The sequence below is a fragment of the Tachypleus tridentatus genome, chromosome 6, assembly GCF_004210375.1.
Source record: "Tachypleus tridentatus isolate NWPU-2018 chromosome 6, ASM421037v1, whole genome shotgun sequence".
Taxonomy (NCBI): Eukaryota; Metazoa; Arthropoda; class Merostomata; order Xiphosura; family Limulidae; genus Tachypleus; species Tachypleus tridentatus.
Window position 1 is genome coordinate 49,677,196 of NC_134830.1, and position 19,478 is coordinate 49,696,673.

General features: G+C 32.7%; 1 protein-coding gene and 1 long non-coding RNA gene across 6 annotated transcripts in view; one reads left to right on the forward strand and one right to left on the reverse strand.

The window, feature by feature from the left end:
* LOC143252449 (ecdysone receptor-like) overlaps positions 1 to 5,607 on the forward strand; it is a 120,865-nt gene extending 115,258 nt beyond the window's left edge. For 4 of the 5 annotated variants that reach the window (XM_076504573.1, XM_076504574.1, XM_076504575.1 and 1 more), the window contains 2 exons: positions 272 to 494; positions 1,295 to 5,607. In XM_076504573.1, coding sequence (XP_076360688.1) covers positions 272 to 494; positions 1,295 to 1,536 — 465 coding nt within the window. In that variant the 3' untranslated portion in view covers positions 1,537 to 5,607. The remainder of the gene's footprint in view (positions 1 to 271; positions 495 to 1,294) is intronic. The other variant, XR_013029001.1, reaches the window with a different exon arrangement.
* Positions 5,608 to 7,681: 2,074 nt separating this feature from the next.
* On the reverse strand, positions 7,682 to 14,975 carry LOC143252451 (uncharacterized). Its single transcript, XR_013029002.1, has 2 exons — positions 9,418 to 14,975; positions 7,682 to 8,738 (listed from the first exon to the last, which is right to left on the reverse strand). It is a non-coding gene; the product is annotated as an uncharacterized LOC143252451 (long non-coding RNA).
* Positions 14,976 to 19,478: the final 4,503 nt, after the last annotated feature.

The following is a 19,478-nucleotide window of genomic DNA, read 5'->3' on the forward strand; positions in this document are numbered from 1 at the left end:
TATTTTTTTAGTTTTTATAGTTGAAGAGCCAAATTACCAGTAAAATAGAAAAGATAGCTGGGCTTATGAAGTAAATGTTTCAAGTATATTTGGTTAGTTTTTTTTTTGTTTTTTTTTTGGCCAAATAAAATAAATAAAACTAAAGATGAAACCTTTCTTTGTATATAACAAGCATAATTCAAGTCATGACTTTAATGTGTTGCTGAATGTATTTCAGGGTTTGAGAGTATATGAATATATGAAACAATAACAGATTATTTTCATTTTCCAGGCATGTTCTAGTGAAGTGATGATGTTACGAACAGCTCGGAAGTATGACGGAAAGACAGACTCGATCGTATTCGCTAACAACCAACCATATACAAGAGAAAATTATCGTAGTGCTAGTGTTGGAGATTCGGCTGACGCCCTCTTCACCTTTTGTCGAAAGATGTGTCTCTTGAAAGTTACCAATGCAGAATATGCTCTACTCACAGCTATTGTTATCTTTTCAGGTAAGAATTTCTACTGTCTAGACACTTAACACCATAAAAAACCTGAAGGTTTAGCTTGTTGTAAACTTGTAGCATTAATGATATTAAGATATAAAAGTATTTACGAGTAGTAATTTTAGCTTTGGCTAGAGATGGCTATGGGCAACTAAAGTCCTATAGTGTTGGCTAGAGATGGCTGTAGGCAAGTAATGTCCTAACAAAAGAAACTTGATAAATTGTGTGATGTATGTAATAGTATTTAAATGGACAGCACAATAACACCATTTACAATTTCATTATAAATCAGTCAGGAATAAGTAATGCAAGAAAAGAAATAGATGTCAGTATTAATATGTAAAAAATATAATAAACCATAAGGATATGAAATCCTATAGTATCCTTGTTATTTTCTCTGTTGTCATGAGTATTTATTTCCTACCTCATGTAATAAAGGAAATAGTTTTTTCAGATGCCTTAATTTGAGAAAGTGGTAATTTTTAAAGAAGAGAGGATCATGCTGTTTTCTGACAGTTGTAACTCAAACATCAGCTGAGACATTTTTTACTTAACTTCCTGAACTCAAAGTAAAAGTTGCATGATGCATTTTTATTTAATTGTTTTCCTTGTTTCTAAAGATGAATTTTGATAATAATGCATAAAAGCCAACATATCTTTCCACATTTTGAGAAAATTTACGATTCACGATACTGTTAAAATGAACCAAAGAGAGCTTATTGTGTTTAGTTACGATTATTTTGTGTTGTGAAGTTGGACAACATTTATGTCTAGTTAGTTTAACTGTTGTTTCTTCTCACTTGCAGAACGTCCTTACTTACTGGAACCCATTAAAGTAGAAAAGATTCAGGAATTTTACACTGATGCTCTCAGGGCATATGTGGATAACTACCGTCCTCCTGGAAAAAATTATTTTGCCAAGCTGTTGTCTGTTCTCACCGAGCTCCGAACTTTAGGTAACATGAACTCTGAGATGTGTTTTTCCCTCAAGGTTCAAAACAAGAAGCTGCCTCCCTTTTTAGCAGAGATTTGGGATGTTGTGGAGTAGATAGATGTTGCTATCCATCAAGACATCTCATGTTATTCTGTGAACATTAGTTACTTGTTTGTCCTTACATCATTTACCTCTGTTCTGTCATTGTAGTCCAAGCTGTTGCCCTCATTTCAAATTTGCCTATCCTTCACGTTATATATTATAATACTAGCTTCCAGTACCGGTGCTCCAGTTGTCTTTTACACTAAGTTCGTAGGTAATATCACCAAACCACTGTTAGATGGTATTTAGGCAACACGAAAGGCACATCAAAGAAAAGTCTTTTGTTTCTTTAATTAAAGGTTGTGATTTTGTCCTTCGACAAAGCATGAGGTTTTAAATCCATTTTCTAGAAGAGCCATAGTTCTAAAGGCAACACATAAGAGATGAAGCTAAATTCGGCTTGACCACTCACTTATCTAAAGTATTCACTTGATTTGTTACCGGTGTCCTCATAATGACAGGTGGTAATTTATAGAATAACTGGATCAGTTGTGTTTTGTATTAACAAAGTTCCTTTCAGTCTGATGATGTTTATCTAAAGGGTCACCATCATTGTCATCATCATCATTAAGTTTTAGTAACGTCAAACTTTCGAGACTCACTCTCAATGGCTGGTTCAAGGATAAGATCCAACTGAAGAATATTTTTAAATGTGGCAGCACACCAAGAGATGACATAACTCACATTTGAAGTCCAGTTGTGACCTTAGGTTTTCATAAACTTTTTGCAGCTATATGTTGATACAGTGAAGTACATAATACTGAAACATGATATTTGAACTCAAGTCATTTTATGATTAAACGGATTAACGAAAATTCCTACTGTAATGTCACCACAACTTTCATTGGCCTTTCTGCCACTTGGGGAAAAAGTACTTTTGTATAATTAGGCTAGCTTGTTTTTTGAATGTGAAATATTATCATTCAGTGTTAATATAGAAGTATTGTGATTTGTATTTGCTTAGAAAGCTCCTGATAGAGAAATATTTCTCCCATGTTTTAGTTCCCAGTTACAGAATAGTGATTTATGTCTTCAGTTGTTATTGTGTTTATAAAATAAAAACTAGTTTACCACCTGCGTTAAGGAATATTTCTAGTGTAATGTTTATTAAAAGAGAACTAGCACCAGTGATTTTGAAACCCAAATTTGTGAACTTGTATGTTGTTGTTGTTTTATAGCTTAAAAGAAACAGTAAAAGTTGTGAATTTTAAAATGTTTTTATTTTATACCTAATTCAATGTATATTTTAAAAAGTTATGAGTGAGTTACTAAGATTAAAAAGTAGAAAAACAAGTGGACTATAAATAGAATATATGCTAGATATTTTGAAAGAAGTACAATAAATACTGGATATGTTTATAGCTAAACAGATGTTTATTATTCAGATTCTGTCTGCCAGTAACACTTTACATGGTTTTGTTCTGACTGTCTTGTTTTTTTAAAGAAATTTTCTAATTGAATAAAATTGCCAATGATCGTTTGTGAAAGATATAATTTGTAATCTAACCTGTTATAGTAAATAGTATGAAGTTTAGTACCACCTAGTACTTGTTCCTTACCAACCATACAGTGGTAAATGTAGACATTTCTTCAAAAGAACTCTACTGGTGTGGTATATTCATAGTAAATCTGACACTACAGGCTTTGAGGAGTGTTTATTGTTTTTGATCTAACAAGATCTCATTGTGATAAAGTTTAAACAAACAAACTTTGGTGCAAATGAAAAGTGTTTTTGATCTGTTATATTTAATAGGTGATGGATATAACTTTTAGCCTTGTTGAGATGTTCTTATTTTTATTACTAAAACAAATTTAAGACTTTAGAAGAAATGACCAACATCTATAAAAAGTACCATTCTCTCCTCTTCCTCACTAGATTGGCTGAACTTTGTGCAATGTGTATTAACTACCAAGTTTGTGTACTTAAAAGTTAGTAAGATATATACTGTTAATTATTTTGAGAATTTATTTCAATAGCTGATTAACTGTTTTTATTGTTGGTCTGTCAGTACTTTTTGAAGCAAAATAAAAAGTAAAGATGAAAATGAAACTCGTGGAGCAATGTTGGGTTTGTAGCTAACAATTAAGCAGGGTAACAATTGACCAGTTCAAACAAAAAACTGGTTAGGAAAAACAGGGTAACAGTCACAGCAGCTAAAAAAAAATCTGCTTAATGAGCTTACACTGAGTAGCAGTTAAAAACATTTTAAAACGGATTAGGGTTGTGTTGGGTGACAGTTATAGAGGTTGAAAAACTGATTAGGCTTGTGTTGGGTGACAGTTATAGAGGTTGAAAAACTGATTAGGCTTGTGTTGGGTGACAGTTATAGAGGTTGAAAAACTGATTAGGGTTGTGTTGGGTGACAGTTATAGAGGTTGAAAAACTGATTAGGCTTGTGTTGGGTGACAGTTATAGAGGTTGAAAAACTGATTAGGCTTGTGTTGGGTGACAGTTATAGAGGTTGAAAAACTGATTAGGCTTGTGTTGGGTGACAGTTATAGAGGTTGAAAAACTGATTAGGCTTGTGTTGGGTGATAGTTTTAGGGGTCAAAAACTGTTGGGTTACATTTATAGAGGTTGATAAAACTGATTAGGCTTGCATTGGATGACTGTTATAGTGGTTGAAAAAACTGATTAAGCTTATGTTTGGTGATAGTCATAGGGGTCGAAAAACTGTTGGGTTACACTTATAGAAGTTGATAAAAATGACTAGGCTTGTATTGAGTGACAGTCAGACAGGTTAGAGTGAAAATGGTTATCAAAGTTATGATGAATAAGAAAAACTATACAGATAATACATATTGATGAAGGGAAGGAAGATGTTGAAAATGAGATGTAGATCAGTGTGATTTAAAGCCAGTATAAAATGTTGTTTTTTTTGCTCCTGTTCAGATCATAAGCTGGGTCTTTTCTTATAAAGCAGTAAAATTGGTATTGCTGTCTTTCTTTAGGTCCTAAGTTTTCTTTCTTCTGGGACTTGGAATCACAACTTTGAACAGTAAAAGTTGTTTTCCTGTTTCTCTTCATATCATTTCTGTTATATATAATTCTGGAGTAGGTTGGCTTGTGGTTTGTGACACCAAATTCTTTACAGCTGAAAAAGGGTTAAGAAAACTTGGAGGACAAGAGTCACTTGCATTTTTATCAAAATGGTGCCTTGGTGTTAGAGATGATGTACATATGTTTGATAAACAGGTGCTAAATGGGTAACTATTTGATATAAACGTGTAACAGTATCAGTGCATTATGTAAGTAACAAACTATATCAATGTGTGGAATAATGAAGGATGATAGAAAGATTAACTATAGAGTTATCAACTTACTAAACTTTTAGCTGTTTTGTAGATCCATACTTCTTATATTTTGAAATCTCTATCAAATTAAAAATTTCTTGTTTTTATTCTTATCCTGGATTTTATTTCGTTAGTAGTGTTTTTGAAGCTTTAATACTGCTCTTTAGCCAACAACTCTTCTTTTAGTGTCAGATGTACAGGATGGGAAGTCTTACACAGTTTAATTTTAACTTTTAACCCTAGGTTATGTTAGTGTGTGTGTGTGTGTTGATAAAAAGTTAAGCTGTCTTTACTCTTTTCTTCATTGAAAGTTTTTACTTAGATGTTGACATCAAAACTGTGATGAGGTATGAGAAAAGGTTCATAATGGTTCCCAGAACTTGACAAATGATTCATTATGCATTTCATTAAACCTAGTTAGGAAGAGGAGAGACATATTTTAAACATAGGGGTGATGGGTGCTAGTAATAAGAGGTTTGCTTTATATATATTGCATAAAATATAACTTTTGTTAACTACTGAATTTATCTTTTAAATCTAAATATCCAACATAGTAGGTATTCCTTGATGGACATCTTTAATGCTACATTGTTTACCCAAGTATTGTGTGTCTTCAGGTGAGACGGAAGAATAAATAAATTATGGTTTAAAGGAGAAGACTACAAAGTGTGAAGAAAGCATTTGTTCAGCTTTTGAACACGAAGAGTCTTGGGACTAAATATGCTTGGATGTACAGAATGTGTTTTTTTCAATGTTCTATATTTTTCAAATTAAAATTTGCAAAACCTAGAGCAGTTTATGATTATTTTCTCTCAATACAATAACTCATTGTTTCATATTGCATTACTTCAGCAAGTCAGCTTTTAGGTATCATGGGATCCAGAACAAACTTCCCTCCCCCAAGCTATAGTGACATTTATTCTTATGTATAACCTTTGGTTGTTCTTTTTTTAAAGACAAATATTCCAGCTTTACAATAGTACAATATTTCATGTAACACAGCCAAATACATTGTTATTTTACCCTCTAAAGTAGAGATAATGTACAGACAAATAACAGACTAAATAAGTAAGGACTTTCTGCATTAAGTAAGAACAAACCTAACTACGTTCAGCCCAGAAAAACTGGCTTATGTTGAAATAGACACATATTTCAGTATGTATATCTAAAAATTCAGGGACTGAGAATTTAAAATATGTGCATAGGAAATTTAGTTAAAGCTGGATATATTTTATCAGCAGGAAAGGTTCTTACATAGTTCATCAAATGGCGAGAAACACTGAATGAAAACTAACAAACCCTTTTATACTGTTATAACAATGCTGAATGCAAGTATAGCTTTCACATCCAGTTCAGCTAACACAATGTAATGTTTACAGACAAGAAGGGACCTATTGGTTCATTCATGTAGCTACTGATGTTGCTCTTAACCTAATGTACACTTGCTGCTACTTCAACACATGAAAGCATCCAGTTCTAAATGTCAACCACATGACTGGAAAATTTACACCGTCTTAGTTGCATATGACTCCTATTTTGCCAAGATTTATACTTCTGGCTCCTTGTCCTTTTATTTTCACTGTTAAATATGAAAACAAATTATACATCAACACTTGGTTTCACTGACAATCTTAAACATTAATATTGGATTCACTCCAACTCTTCTTTTCTCAATAGAAAAGGTTTCAGAGTTCTTAACCTATCCTTATATGACACTTCCCTTTTATCCCAGGCACCATTCTAGTAACTATTCTCTGATCTCTTTCCAACATTTCATTGTCCTTACTAAGGCAAGGAGTCCAAGACTGAACACCATGTTCCAAATGTGGCCTAACCAATGAAATTAAAACTTACAGTACTGTGTAAAAGTATTAGGAAAAGGTAAAAAAAAAAATCATGCTACTCTCAAAGAAGAATGGAAGGTAAATCACAGGTTTCACAAACTATGGTGTACTTGACAGTCTTTTTGTGGTGCATTTCAATTCTGCATCAATTTGACAAGAGTCCAACCAGCATCACATAAAGCTTTTATCCAAACTCTCTGCTTTACTAACAATTGTATACACATTTAGGGCCAAGGCATGAAAAAAAAACTCAATGTAAAACATTCAACACTTTTTACTAAGGCTTATTTGTATATTACTATTAAATTGATTTATTCTAGCATATACCAGTATCTTGTACTAGTTCCTTGCTAATTTCTTTCTATATAGTTAAGACACTGCATGAGGTACAATGATAGTTATTTCAGACCTTAAATTTGATCAGTATGTTCATTCAGAACTCTTGTAACATGCCCTTTGTACAAGTATATTGGAATTCTACAGAATGAGTATTCTGACCCTGGTTCATTCAAATGTCAACATGGATCAGTGAATCATTACAATTTGTTGAAATTTACATACTGTAATGACATGAAGAATTAGGCCATAAAATGCAGACTGTCAAAATATTCTCTTGTACTAACAATTTTGCACAGTATTGTATACAATGAACCTATAACCACTTTAGACTTGTATACAATATTGCTGTAGATACAACCTAATGACCTTACCACTAACAACAACACCTTGCTTGGTAGCTATACAGACTGATTGACTTGTTACACAAAGATCTCTCTCTCTCTTTTTTTTATATATATCTATATAATGACACAATTAAGGTTATTCCCATATTCCAGGTATAAAATCTCCTCGTGTAGACATACAGCAACGTATAAAATATTCTCGTCATACAGACATCTAGTAAGGTAAAAAATATTTTCATATAAACATACAGCAAGGTATAAAATATTCTCCTTATATAGACATAGAGCAAGGTATAAAATATTCTCCTCATATAGATATCGAGCAAGGTATAAATATTCTCCTCATATAGAAATTTATTAAGTTATAAAATATCCACTTCGTATAGACATGTAATAAGATATAAAATCTTCTCATATACACATACAACAAGGTATAAAATATTCCCCTCATATAGACATACAGCAAGATATAAAATATTTTATTCATGTAGACATCTAGTAAGGTTTTGTTTTTTATTAAATTTCGCGCAAAGCTACTCGAGGGCTATTTGCCTTAACCGTCCCTAATTTAGCAGTGTAAGACTAGAGGGAAGGCAGCTAGTCATCACCAACCACCGCCAACTTTTGGGCTACTCTTTGACCAGCGAATAGTGGGATTGACCGTCACATTATAACGTCCCCCACGGCTGAAATGGCGAGCATGTTTTAGTGCGACCGGGATTCGATCCCGCGACCCTCGGATTACGAGTCGAACGCCTTAACACGCTTGGCCATGCCGGGCTCATAAGGTGTAGAATATTCTCTTCATATAGACATCTAGCAAGGTATAAAATATTCTTCTGATATAGATATCTAGTAAAGTATCAAATATTGTCTTCAAATAACTACACCTAGCACCATTTTTTCTATAGATGTATATTATAGAAACGAAGTAGCATGTCACACTTTATAATTTCATACATCTCTTCAACTTTGTATTTTATTTCATAATTACATACTTCAGTTTAAATACATATAACAAGCTACGTCAAACGTAATATAAGTAGAACTGACAGTAAGTGGAACGTAATAGTTCGTCAACAGCTGGGCTTATTAATCAATTACCTTCAATTAATCGATTGTTCTCACAAAAAATCCATGTGGTTAGATCCTTTAGCTCGCAATCTGAGGATCGGGGGTTCAAATTACTGTCCCACGAAACATGTTCGATTTTCAGCCATCCGTGTGAATGCTAATTTCAGTATTCTTCGGTAAAATAATAACCCCAAACTTGTTGATGGTTGGTATTAACTAGCTGCCTTCTCCCTAGTCTGTCGCTTCTAAAGCAGGGCTAGCTAGTGTGAAGAGCTCTCTAGTGACTTCGGGCAAAATTCATAACAAATCTCAAACGAAACTAGAATAGTCGAACAAATAAAATAAAATAAATGGAAATGTTAATTTCTAAACTGAATAGTCATGAAATAAATAAATAATTAATCAGTTATTTTATACTAAGAAATGACCATAAGAATTAATATTCCACTTATATAAGTCTAGTAACTCTTCTATCTAATAAACTGATATTGTTCAAGACTAACATCTCCTATTAGTATTGATATAAATTTAATAATGTATAAACTGTTATATCATTCCAACACACACTTCAATCGTAACATATTTAAACAGCTTTTATATCATTTCAACATACAGTTCAGTGCTAACATGTTTAAGCTGCTGTTATATCATGCCAACATACAGTCAGGACTGAAAGCACATTTGGGTGATATCTTTATTTAATCATAAAAAAGCATAGCTTTTAATTTTTTTCGTTGCGTATATATTCTTAATAGATAAAGAAAGATTGACATAATAGTCTGGGTATTAATATATAACTGTTATCTTACAGATTTAATAAACATTAGTTGTTACTTTATAGTCTTATACCATGGACTAAAAATGACTGTTTCTATGATATTAGCAGGTTGTAGGCAACTTATTAAAGTATTATTAAAAAAAAGACTGCAAAATAATTGCTCTATTTGTCTTGATTACAAAGCTCCAAGGAATTTCTAGTCAAAAGTCATAATTCTCACCTTTCACACTTGTTTTCCGTAGTTTTTCTGTTAGCAAGGGACTTGGAAACTCGGTGAAAAAAAAAATATACTGTTGAGACTTTTCAGTATGGACCATGAAATTACAAAGTAAATTTCCTGAAAATTTCTACTCTAATCTTTTCATATATTTATTTTACTGTTAGTAGCTGTAGTAGAAACGTTTCGAAAATAAAGCAATAAATTGCCACTCTGAGCATTATACTTTTCTCAAGTGTGAAAACACACTTGGGTGCGGCTTATCGTTTTGTTTCTAGTACAATAAATGTTGCAAGCATTGTCTAAAGTACCATATCAAAGTGAGAGAAAATATTTACGATATGACTGTATATAAAGTCTGATCCAATAAAGTTTTTAGGTATTTGAATGCTAGTCACCTCCCGGGATTTAGCAGTAAAAGCGTATAAAATGTTTAAACTTGCTTATACGGTAACCAATAAATGTTTAGTTTACAGTAATAAAAAGACGGCCCGTTTTAGTTTAGTTAATATTTGTAATTTATCCTTCTTGTTAATCACACTATCAACTCTAGGGCTTCACACTAATTAGTGGGTCTCAAGCTATGACTATAAATGTATTGTACGCAGAGATTCTGTCTCGAGGAGGTCTCTATAAGTTGAAAAGCCTAGGTAGGACCAATAAAACCCTTAATCCGGTCTGATCACTTCACAAGTCTTACAGAAATGGATGTTACTATAGTTTATGGAGAAAAGTTAATTCGTCATTTTTTGAAGCAATAAAGGAACATAAGGCCTTAGAAGCATAAAATACGATCGAGGAAATGAAGTTTCATTAAGCACTTTCACATACTGTACACGTTTCTGATAATACGATTATTTGCATTAATTGTGTTATATACTGTCATAACTTTTGAAGTTGTATAATTCTTTAACAACGTACTATATTTAGTGTATTGTTTATTTGTTTTCTGACTTTCGTACAAAGCTACAAAAAGGCTATCTGCACTAGTCGTCCCTAATACAGCAGTGTAAGACCAGAGGGGTAGGCAGCTAGTCATCATCACTCACCGCCAACTCTTGTGCTACTTTTTTACCAAAGAAGAGTGGGAGTGATTGTCACATACCAACGAGCATGTCAGGTGTGAGGGGGATCCGATCCCGCTACACTAACCACTTGGCCATGCCGGACACTAATGTATTGTTATCAGTGTATAGATATTTATAGAACATCTTAGTTCCAAACTGTATAATGCAAATATATAATTCCACAAGAAGAGAAGTGTAACGGATTAAATATTATATATTTCTTTCAGTTTAGTATATATTTCGAAATGCGTGTAACTTACATTGTTAAATGTGTATTCTGAAAGTCCCGCCTATTCTCTAAATTTGTATAATATTCTCGAGTGTAAGAATCGACAATGTGCTATGTGGGTATGTAAAACATTAGAAATAGCCAGTATTGTTGCCAACTGAATTTTCGAGAATATCGTCTTAAAGTTTATAAATCGCAACAGGCGGAGAGATAGTTAAATATTGTTGGCATACCATAAGCCTCGGAAACCATATTTGTGATAAATGCTTATTAATCGGGAAAGTGCAGATATTTTACCAAGAACATTTATAGATTTCGAACATTACAAACTGCTCAACTTCAGTGAAGTAATTTCGGACGTTCTGTGAGGGCATTGCATATCTTCATCTGTAAAACATTCACTCTGAGCAGCGAGAGTTAATTCGTTCGTAGAGAATCGTTGATAAAATACTCGGTTCCATGTTGTTTTTGTTTTGAATTAAGCAGGAAGCTACACAATTGGCTATCTGTGCTCTGCCCACCACGGATATTGAAACCCGGTTGTTAGTGTTGTAAGTCCGTAGACATACCGCTGCGCCACTGGGGATCAACTCGGTTTTACCTCAGAGATAAAAACTCAGTATTGTTGTAAGTTTGTAAGACTTTTTGTATATAAATCATTATAGATAATAAACATTTTTAATAACTGTTATTATAAATTCTATTATTGTTTGTATATTAAAATATATTTGTGTTAAGAAAGAAATTTGTGTATGGCAACCTTGTTGGGAAATATAATAAATTTGATGCATATTAACATTTAATTAACCTCTAAGTTTAAATTCACATTTCCGGCTGCTTGAAGTCATAATATTTAACGTACATAACATAATAAATTGGAGACTCATCCAGGATAAATTATAATACCTAATGTATTAAATTGAAGACTTGTGTCAGGGATCCGAATCAGAGACAAAATTCGTTTTAAATTAGAATTCAAATCATAATTCAGTTTATGTTTATTAGTGCCAACAAGATCTGATTATCACTGGTTATAAAGGTTTTCAGAGCTAGGAATATGTAAAATTGAATTGCTTGAAATTGCCAAAATTTTAGAATTAGACGTTAAGAAATCAACGAGAAAAATGAAATAAAAAGGTGTAGTATTGAAATACTAGTCGATAGTGACCTGTTGTATGAGGAAGCATTAGGGGAAGAATCTAGTGTCTCCATTAGCCAATCAGAGTTGAGTGATAAAGATAAGTTAAAAATCCAGTCAAAACTCAAACAAATCAATCTTGAATAAGTTCGTATTGAAGCCGAGAAAGAAAAAGCTCGTATCGAAGCCGAAAAATAGAAAGAACAAGCCCATGTCGAAGCTGAAAGAAAAATAAATGACTCGAAGCTGAGCAATCTCCTGTTAAAACCGAAAAAGAAATTAGACTAAAAAAAATTGAAATTAGACGTAACTCCAATCAACCAAGACAAAACGACAACTGTGAACTCAATAAATATATTAAAGTACCACCATTTAATAAAAATGAAGTTGATAAATATTTCCAACATGTTGAGAAGTTTGCCCAACCCATGGAATGACCCACCAAAAATGGTCATTATTGTTACAAAGTGTTTTGACAGGTAAGACAAAAGAAGCTTATGCTGTTCCCTGTCTAGTAGATTGTACAGATTATGATAAAGTTAAAGCAGCTATTCTCAAAGCATATGAGTTAATATTAAAGGCTTATCACCATAAATTTGAGGTTATCCCAAGCAAGATAATTAAACTTATATAGAATTGTCCCACGAAAAGGAGGTTTATTTCGATCGATGGTGTAATTCTATGCATGTTGGCAATAGTTTCGACAAACTGAGGCAATTATGTCTAAATGAGGAATTTAAATGCTATACAAGTGATGACCTAAAACCTTACTTGGATGAAAAGAAAAATAAGACACTACAGGAGCAGCTGTTCTTCACGATGATTACATCATAAAAAAGAAATTTTTGCCATCTCAGCAAAAACCAGTGTCTGTCCAATCCACTAAAGCTTAAGGTTCTTCTAAAAAAATCCAACTTTTATAGATTGAAATCTTCTGACAGTCAGCATGAAAGTTAATTGAGGTCAGTCTACTATTTTTTGTAAAAATCCAGATTATGTCCAACGTTGATGTTTGAAAAAGAAAAGGAGGCAACATCCAATACATTCATGTCCACATATGAATGGAGTTTCACCAGATCAACCAATATTGTTGATTTGACCACTCATAAAAAGATTAATATAGTTAGGGAGGAATTTAGACATTTCCTGTCCCTTGGTTCTGTGTCTTTAACAAATGAAGCTGCTAATACCATGCCCATACGTATTCTACTGGGGTGACTCAGTCTTTGTTGTTAGAAGGTATATTGTTTTTAGATACGAGTTCTGCCACTGATGAGTCTGTTATTGCTCAAGGTTTTGAAGGTGGCTTTGTTAATGTTCCTCTTCATAACTTTTATTTAACATCAGACCTAGTTTCAGGACCAATTCTGGTTGGAGTAAGGCCTACTCTGCCAATTAATGGTGTATCGTTATTCTTGGGAAACAGTTTGATTGGATGAGAAGTTGTTACTGAACCCAAAATGGTTAGAGTGCCGATCACTGTTTCATCTAAGGATGATGAATTGTTGAGAAAAATTCAAATTTCTACTCGTGTGTTGTTACTCGAACTCATGCTAAGATATTAAACCAAAAACAAACGATAGACACGTGTTCGGGAGATGACTTTATAGATTTCTCTCAGAAATTTTTGGATCTTGTGAATAATTGTTCTACTGACAATTCTTTGATGAGTGGCAATGATGAACGTGAGGGATCTGGTTCACCTGGTAAAATTCTGTTTGGTAGAAGTTAACTGATCGCCGAGCAAGGAAAGGATCCACAGATCTATTTATATATCCATTCTGAAAAGATGAGCTAGAGAAAGTTTCTTTTTTTAATAATCTACTCATGAGAAAATGGAGAACATCAAATATACAGTTTTGTAAAACTTCTCATACATGTACATTGGTTGGAAAACTAATCAGAAAGTTTCCGTTGCTTTAAACCTATTTCAGTTTTCGAAGAACGCGTCAGTCCTGTTATCATTCATTGTGTTGACTCAAAAGTATAACATTTCTTTTTAATAACACTAATCGACATCAACAGTAACATAAAGAATATAAGACAATGGTTTTCACAACAACGTTTTGCAAATCAAATGAATTACGGACAGGAACTTCTATTTCCTTTTCAAATATAATTTCTAACCACTGTACGTTAGAAGTCAACGAGTGGCCAGAAGAAATAAATCAAGGCTTTGGAGAAAACGAAATAAACCTACGTAAACGTTTCAAAAACAATTACAGCGTACAGAGACTCGCCAGACAACTGTGGGCGCCATATTTCATCAGATCCTAATCCTTTAATCCAGCATTCAGAAATCGTCCCATACAATTCTTCAGAATTAACGAAGTTTTAGAAGCATGAATCTTATAACAGAAACGAGGTATAGACTTTTAATCAACCAAGTGACAAATCTCATATTCATTAACTTGAAGTCATCAGATTCAAAATTGGAAACCATACAAATATGTACACATATGGCGTAACAACTCAGACACAAACAAGACTAGACAAGTACAAGAAATGAACTATGGATCAAAGTTGGAATTTCTGGTAATAACTTATTCAGGAATTCAAAAGTTCAAGGTGAGATAAAAATTATTGTTAAATTTTCAAATTATACTTTAATTACCATTACAATTTACAGCAACTATTTCTGAAATAAGTATTTTTTATATTGGTGACGCAATAAAAGTAATCACAGTAACACTTTCAAAACGCATTACCTCTCATCTTTATTTAAAGCTGCACCATTGGTAATAGAGTGTTTAAACCACTGTTACATTATTCCAACTACAGTTGAGTAATAACTAGTTGAAACATGTATTATATTTTTCCAACTTACAGTTCAGTAATAACGTATTTAAACAGGTGTTATATTATTCCAACTTACAGTCCAGAAAAACGTGTTTAAACATTATTATATTTTTCCAACTTACAGTTGAGTAATAACTAGTTGAAACATGTATTATATTTTTCCAACTTACAGTTCAGTAATAACGTATTTAAACAGGTGTTATATTATTCCAACTTACAGTCCAGAAAAACGTGTTTAAACATTATTATATTTTTCCAACTTACAGTTCAGTAATAACGTGTTTAAACATTATTACATTTTTCCAACTTACAGTTCAGTAATAACGTGTTTAAACATTATTACATTTTTCCAACTTACAGTTCAGTAATAACGTGTTGAAACATGTATTATATTTTTCCAACTTACAGTTCAGTAATAACGTATTTAAACAGGTGTTATATTATTCCAACTTACAGTCCAGAAAAACGTGTTTAAACATTATTATATTTTTCCAACTTACAGTTCAGTAATAACGTGTTTAAACATTATTACATTTTTCCAACTTACAGTTCAGTAATAACGTGTTTAAACATTATTACATTTTTCCAACTTACAGTTCAGTAATAACGTGTTTAAACATTAATACATTTTTCCAACTTACAGTTCAGTAATAACGTGTTTAAACATTATTATATTTTTCCAACTTACAGTTTAGTAATAACGTGTTTAAACATTATTATATTTTTCCAACTTACAGTTCAGTAATAACGTATTTAAACATTATTAATATTTTTCCAACTTACAGTTCAGTAATAACGTATTTAAACAGGTGTCATATTATTCCAACTTACAGTTCAGTAATAACGTGTTTAAACATTATTATATTTTTCCAACTTACAGTTTAGTAATAACGTGTTTAAACATTATTATATTTTTCCAACTTACAGTTCAGTAATAACGTGTTTAAACATTATTATATTTTTCCAACTTACAGTTTAGTAATAACGTGTTTAAACATTATTATATTTTTCCAACTTACAGTTCAGTAATAACGTATTTAAACATTATTATATTTTTCCAACTTACAGTTCAGTAATAACGTATTTAAACAGGTGTCATATTATTCCAACTTACAGTTCAGTAATAACGTGTTTAAACATTATTATATTTTTCCAACTTACAGTTTAGTAATAACGTGTTTAAACATTATTATATTTTTCCAACTTACAGTTTAGTAATAACGTGTTTAAACATTATATATTTCCAACTTACAGTTTAGTAATAACGTGTTTAAACATTATTATATTTTTCCAACTTACAGTTTAGTAATAACGTGTTTAAACATTATTATATATTTCCAACTTACAGTTCAGTAATAATGTATTTAAACAGGTGTCATATTATTCCAACTTACAGTTCAGTAATAACGTATTTAAACAGGTGTCATATTATTCCAACTTACAGTTCAGTAATAACGTGTTTAAGCAGGTATTATATTATTCCAAATTACAGTTTAGTAACAACGTGTTTAAATATTATTATATTAAGTTTTCTTTTGTTTCTCTTTGTCTGGATTCATACATTAAACTTTCTCTCGATCTTCAGCCCTCTCATGGAAAACGCAGATTTGAAACTCATGAACCATATTTCTGTTATTCACCATATAAGTTATACTTCGTGTTTAATGTTATTGGGTCACTCAGAAAGTAAGCAGGACATGAAACCAAGGGCTCTTACTCTTCAACCTGTAACATTAAGACAGTTAATAACTCACAATTAACATAAATTAGATCAGAGTCTTTAAAGTTTTATATAATTAAAAACAACCTGAATTTTGCAACTTATCCTGTTAGATGTAATCACTTCTGCTGGATATAATTTCAGTAGCTTCGTTTTGAAGGGCAACGCTACATAGTGGGCTATAAGCCCGTAGCAAGGTCTTGAAGGGGAAGGGGTCATTTGATCAAAAGTGTAATTCGTTTCATGTATAACCCTTTCTGTCCATAGGTTAAATAAATTTCCGAAATATATGACGGTTCTTTATTATCACTACTAATAAACACCTCTGGCTAATTTCTTTTGATGCGAGAAAATGCTACTTCCGTGTGCATACACAGAGTTATAAAATGCTACCTCCGTGTGCATACACAGAGTTATAAAATGCTACCTCCGTGTGCATACACAGAGTTATAAAATGCTACTTCCGTGTGCATACACAGAGTTATAAATTGCTACTTCCGTGTGCATACACAGAGTTATAAAATGCTACCTCCGTGTGCATACACAGAGTTATAAAATGCTACTTCCGTGTGCATACACAGAGTTATAAAATGCTACTTCCGTGTGCATACACAGAGTTATAAAATGCTACTTCCGTGTGCATACACAGAGTTATAAAATGCTACCTCCGTGTGCATACACAGAGTTATAAAATGCTACTTCCGTGTGCATACACAGAGTTATAAAATGCTACTTCCGTGTGCATACACAGAGTTATAAAATGCTATCTCCGTGTGCATACACAGAGTTATAAAATGCTACCTCCGTGTGCATACACAGAGTTATAAAATGCTACCTCCGTGTGCATACACAGAGTTACAAAAGTAATTAAATGATGAGAGCCAAGTGTTAAAGAAAGGGAAAAAATAAATGTTACTAAGCGAGTGGTACATCTCCAGTTGGAGTGTGTGTGGAGGGGATTCATTTACATCCACAAAACTTCTTGGCTACGGGTTTGGCTATCTACCCTGTGTTCTCCACGGTAGATCGAACCCCGAATCATTTTATCAGCTCACATCGGCACTTCGACAATCGGGTTGATATAATTCCTAAGTCCCTAGGAGCGAGACCTCATAAGATTAGAATACCATTAGTTAAGAAAAAGTTATGAATAGATATAATAGCTTTCTTGTTAATTTTTATATCACTTCTAAACATTTAGTTCAAAACTAGTTGGGGTCTCCCAAAGCAGATTTGAACCTTGCCAAAAACAAACATCAACCAGAGTGAAGAAACAAAAACGTTATAAACTTTTTGTATATCCACAGTTAAATAGAAATTTTCCAAAAGATTTTCTTATTAACTTTTTGCAACAGATTCCTAAATATATCCAACATCTAAAGCCAACTTTATAAGTCTTAAATCTATGACTTCCTTGGCTTCTTTTGATTGCCTTCCCTACTCCCAGTAACAGAGTGGTATATCTGCGAACTTCTACCACTAGAAACGGGGTTTCGATACCTGTGATGGGCAGAGCACAGATAGCCAGCCCTTTGTGTTGATTGATGCTGAATTACAAACAACAACAATCCTTGTCGTTAGTTAATTAAATTTCAACTTTTGCCATTCCTTTACGAAGATCTATATTATTGTAAGTTAGGTGTTTTCAGTTATTAATAACTTCATTTGTCATTTAATTAGCAGAATCTATTAGTTGGAAGGGAGATTTGAACGTTTTGTATTCTAAAGTACAACTGAACAAACAGGTAATATCTCTTAAGTGGCAATAACAAGAGATTTGACGGGATTCACTTTTCAGCGTTTTATTAAAATTTGATTTAGCTGCAAGTAACAGAGATTATTCAGTTGATAAAAACCCTTTGTTCAGTACTAAAGTGAGTACATCATAATAAATGTGTATCCAGAGTTTCTAGTATCTCTATCTTCACACATAACCAACATGTTAGAAGTTCATCGAGACCTACTTAATGAACTGTCTGGCAAATCGGCCAAAGGTGAAAAAAACAACAACAAACACTTTCATTGTCAAGGTTGTGACCGCATGTGGGAGTCCATAAAAGGGCGAGAACCCTTTTCACATTTAGAGATTGTAATTGTAATTACAAAAATCTGCAATATAATTTTAAAACACCTGTATGAAGAAAAAACAAATTATTGTAGTAAGTTATAAGATGATTTAGTTCACGATTTATCCCTATCACAAAAAAAAAATATGGATTCCTTTTCAGCTAATGAAGACCCATGATTCAGGTCCCGATACTGAAAAATGATATTCTATATTTTGGAACTGTGAGTGTGTTATAAACGAAGGTGTTAAATCCAAATTTATATTAGAGTAGCCTGTAAGTTGGCGAAGGGTACTGTTGAACTACCTAACTTCCCTCTAGTTTATAAGTTCAAAATTAGGGGCAACTAGTACTAATAGCCCTTGTATTGCTTTGTGAGAGTATCGAAAACAGACAAAAATTAGATTAAGAGCTAGTGAAATTCCTCAATTATTATTCTCTACTTCTAGATGGCGCTGTAAATTATAATTATAGTACGATCGAGCAGTGTCCTATAGAACGCTTTTAGTATTTCACCAAACCTCACCATTAGCAATGACATCCGAGACACTGGCCAAAACCACATTTCTAACAACATCTCCAAATATTATTAGTATCAAAGACACTAATCACATTTCCAACGTAACTATGAGTATACCACAGTCTACAGAGTTCATCTGTAATCCAATACACCAACTTTGTAAAACAAGTTGCGTGTGCTGAAGCAGCGAGAACCACCACAGATTTGACCATACTACCATATTTAGTATCCACATGTTTGTTTCAAAACGAATTCTCCACCTATCGAAGGGAAGGTGCAATACTGCCATGAGTAGACTTAAAGCTGAAGCTTAATTCGCAGCTCATAGTGAGGAAATATATTCGCAAAATGTGATCATTGCATGAAGGAAGTATAAACACAATCTTGTTATATGATGTACGAACAAGATCTTTGATATGATATATGGACAAAATAGAAACCTTCAATGTTTTTCATGAAGGATAAAAACTCGTACATCGTGACTGCTGAAAGCTTTGAAACCACACTGAAACCAGTCTGGAGCAA